General features: G+C 12.9%; 1 protein-coding gene across 1 annotated transcript; it reads left to right on the top strand.

Annotated features, from left to right (window-relative positions):
* Positions 1-1,157: 1,157 nt before the first annotated feature.
* Positions 1,158-1,403, top strand: M431DRAFT_102891 (hypothetical protein; the record flags this gene model as incomplete). Its single annotated transcript, XM_024911491.1, has 1 exon — positions 1,158-1,403. A coding segment is annotated over one exon (246 nt), but the record flags the coding sequence as incomplete, so codon positions are not given.
* Between the last annotated feature and the right edge of the window lie 227 nt (positions 1,404-1,630).

The following is a 1,630-nucleotide window of genomic DNA, read 5'->3' as shown; positions in this document are numbered from 1 at the left end:
ATAATGTAACCCGTTGGAATTTAATATTTTATATGCTTAATATTTTAATTAGTTTAAAGGAAGCTTTATTATATATTATTATAATAATATAATTAATAAAGAATTTAAAAGGGTATATCTTTATTATTTATTTATTATATTATTTTTATAAAGCTAATTTATTTATAGTTATATTTTTCTGATTTTGAATGGGAAGCTTTAGAAGAATTAAGAACTATATTTTTTATTTTTTTAAAGCCTTTTATTAAATTATAAGGTTAATTTTATATAATAATTTCTATAGCTTTATTATATATTTATAAAATAAATAATAAGCCAGAATTGTTATATTTAAAATATACTAAAAAGCTATATAATAATAAATTAGTAAGTTATTTATTTATTATTTAATTATTTATTTATATTTAATTTATTTATATTAGGCTACTTATTATTAGATTTATATAAAAGCTATTAAATCTAGCTTTACTAAATTAGAAAAGTATTTTCCTAGGAAGATAACTGCTTTTAGTTTAATTTATTATAAGCTGTTTTTTTGTAATTTATTTTTAGATCCTTGATTTAGAAATATTTATTTTAAAAATAAAGGCTTATTATGCTTTTTCCCTAATATTAATAATTCTATTTTATATTTATTAAAAATAAAATACAATAAGTATGTTATTTATTTATTATTATTTAATTTATTATTTATTATTTTATTTTTTATTTTTTATTATTTTATATTTATTATTTAATTAATATTATTATCTTAGATTATGGTATAAAGTTAATGGTTTTAATATAATTAATAATAATAATATAGCTAATTTATTTTTTAATAAATTAGCTGACGATTTTAATTATAATAGGGTTATTAAAAATACTGATAATAATGATTTATCTGATTCTGATAAAGAATTTTATTTAAGCATTAATACTAGTGTTAAAGATAAAATATTTTTATATTTAAAAGAAAATCCTATATTAGAAGATGTAAGTCATTTATTTATTATTATATTATTATTATATTATTTTCTATTTTATAATTATATTATTATATTATTATTATATTATTTTTTATTTTATAATTATGTTATTATATTATTAGTATATTATTTTTTATTTTATAATTATACTATTATATTATTATTATTTTATTATTTATTAATTATTTATTAGACTGGTGGAAGTCTAATTACAATAGATTTCTTATTTTATTTATTTTAGTAAAATATTATTTAGCTATTCTAACTACCTCTGCTGCTATAGAAAGTGTTTTTTCTATTAGTAATAATATTATAATAAAGGCTAGAAATAGGTTAAATTTTAACCTAGTTTCTGAAATAACATTATTAAAAAGCTGGATAAAGGATTTTAAAGAGCTTGAAAATGAATATTTTAAAGAAAATAAATTAGATTAGCTTATGTAATTATTTTATATATATAGTTTTTTTATTTATTTAATAAATATTATTTTATTATAAAATAGGAATTTTTTTATAGTGTAATTATAAAAATATAATTATTAAAAAGTAAAAAAATATAAAGTATTCTTTTAGATTAAAATAATATAAAAAATCTTATTATTTAAATTCTAGCTTTATTAAAGCTATTATAATAAAAATAGTTATACTTTTATAAAATATAT

Source organism: Trichoderma harzianum, assembly GCF_003025095.1.
Source record: "Trichoderma harzianum CBS 226.95 unplaced genomic scaffold M431scaffold_447, whole genome shotgun sequence".
Taxonomy (NCBI): Eukaryota; Fungi; Ascomycota; class Sordariomycetes; order Hypocreales; family Hypocreaceae; genus Trichoderma; species Trichoderma harzianum.
The sequence above is the reverse complement of the archived record's forward strand: the minus strand, read 5'-3'. Positions and strand labels throughout refer to the sequence as shown.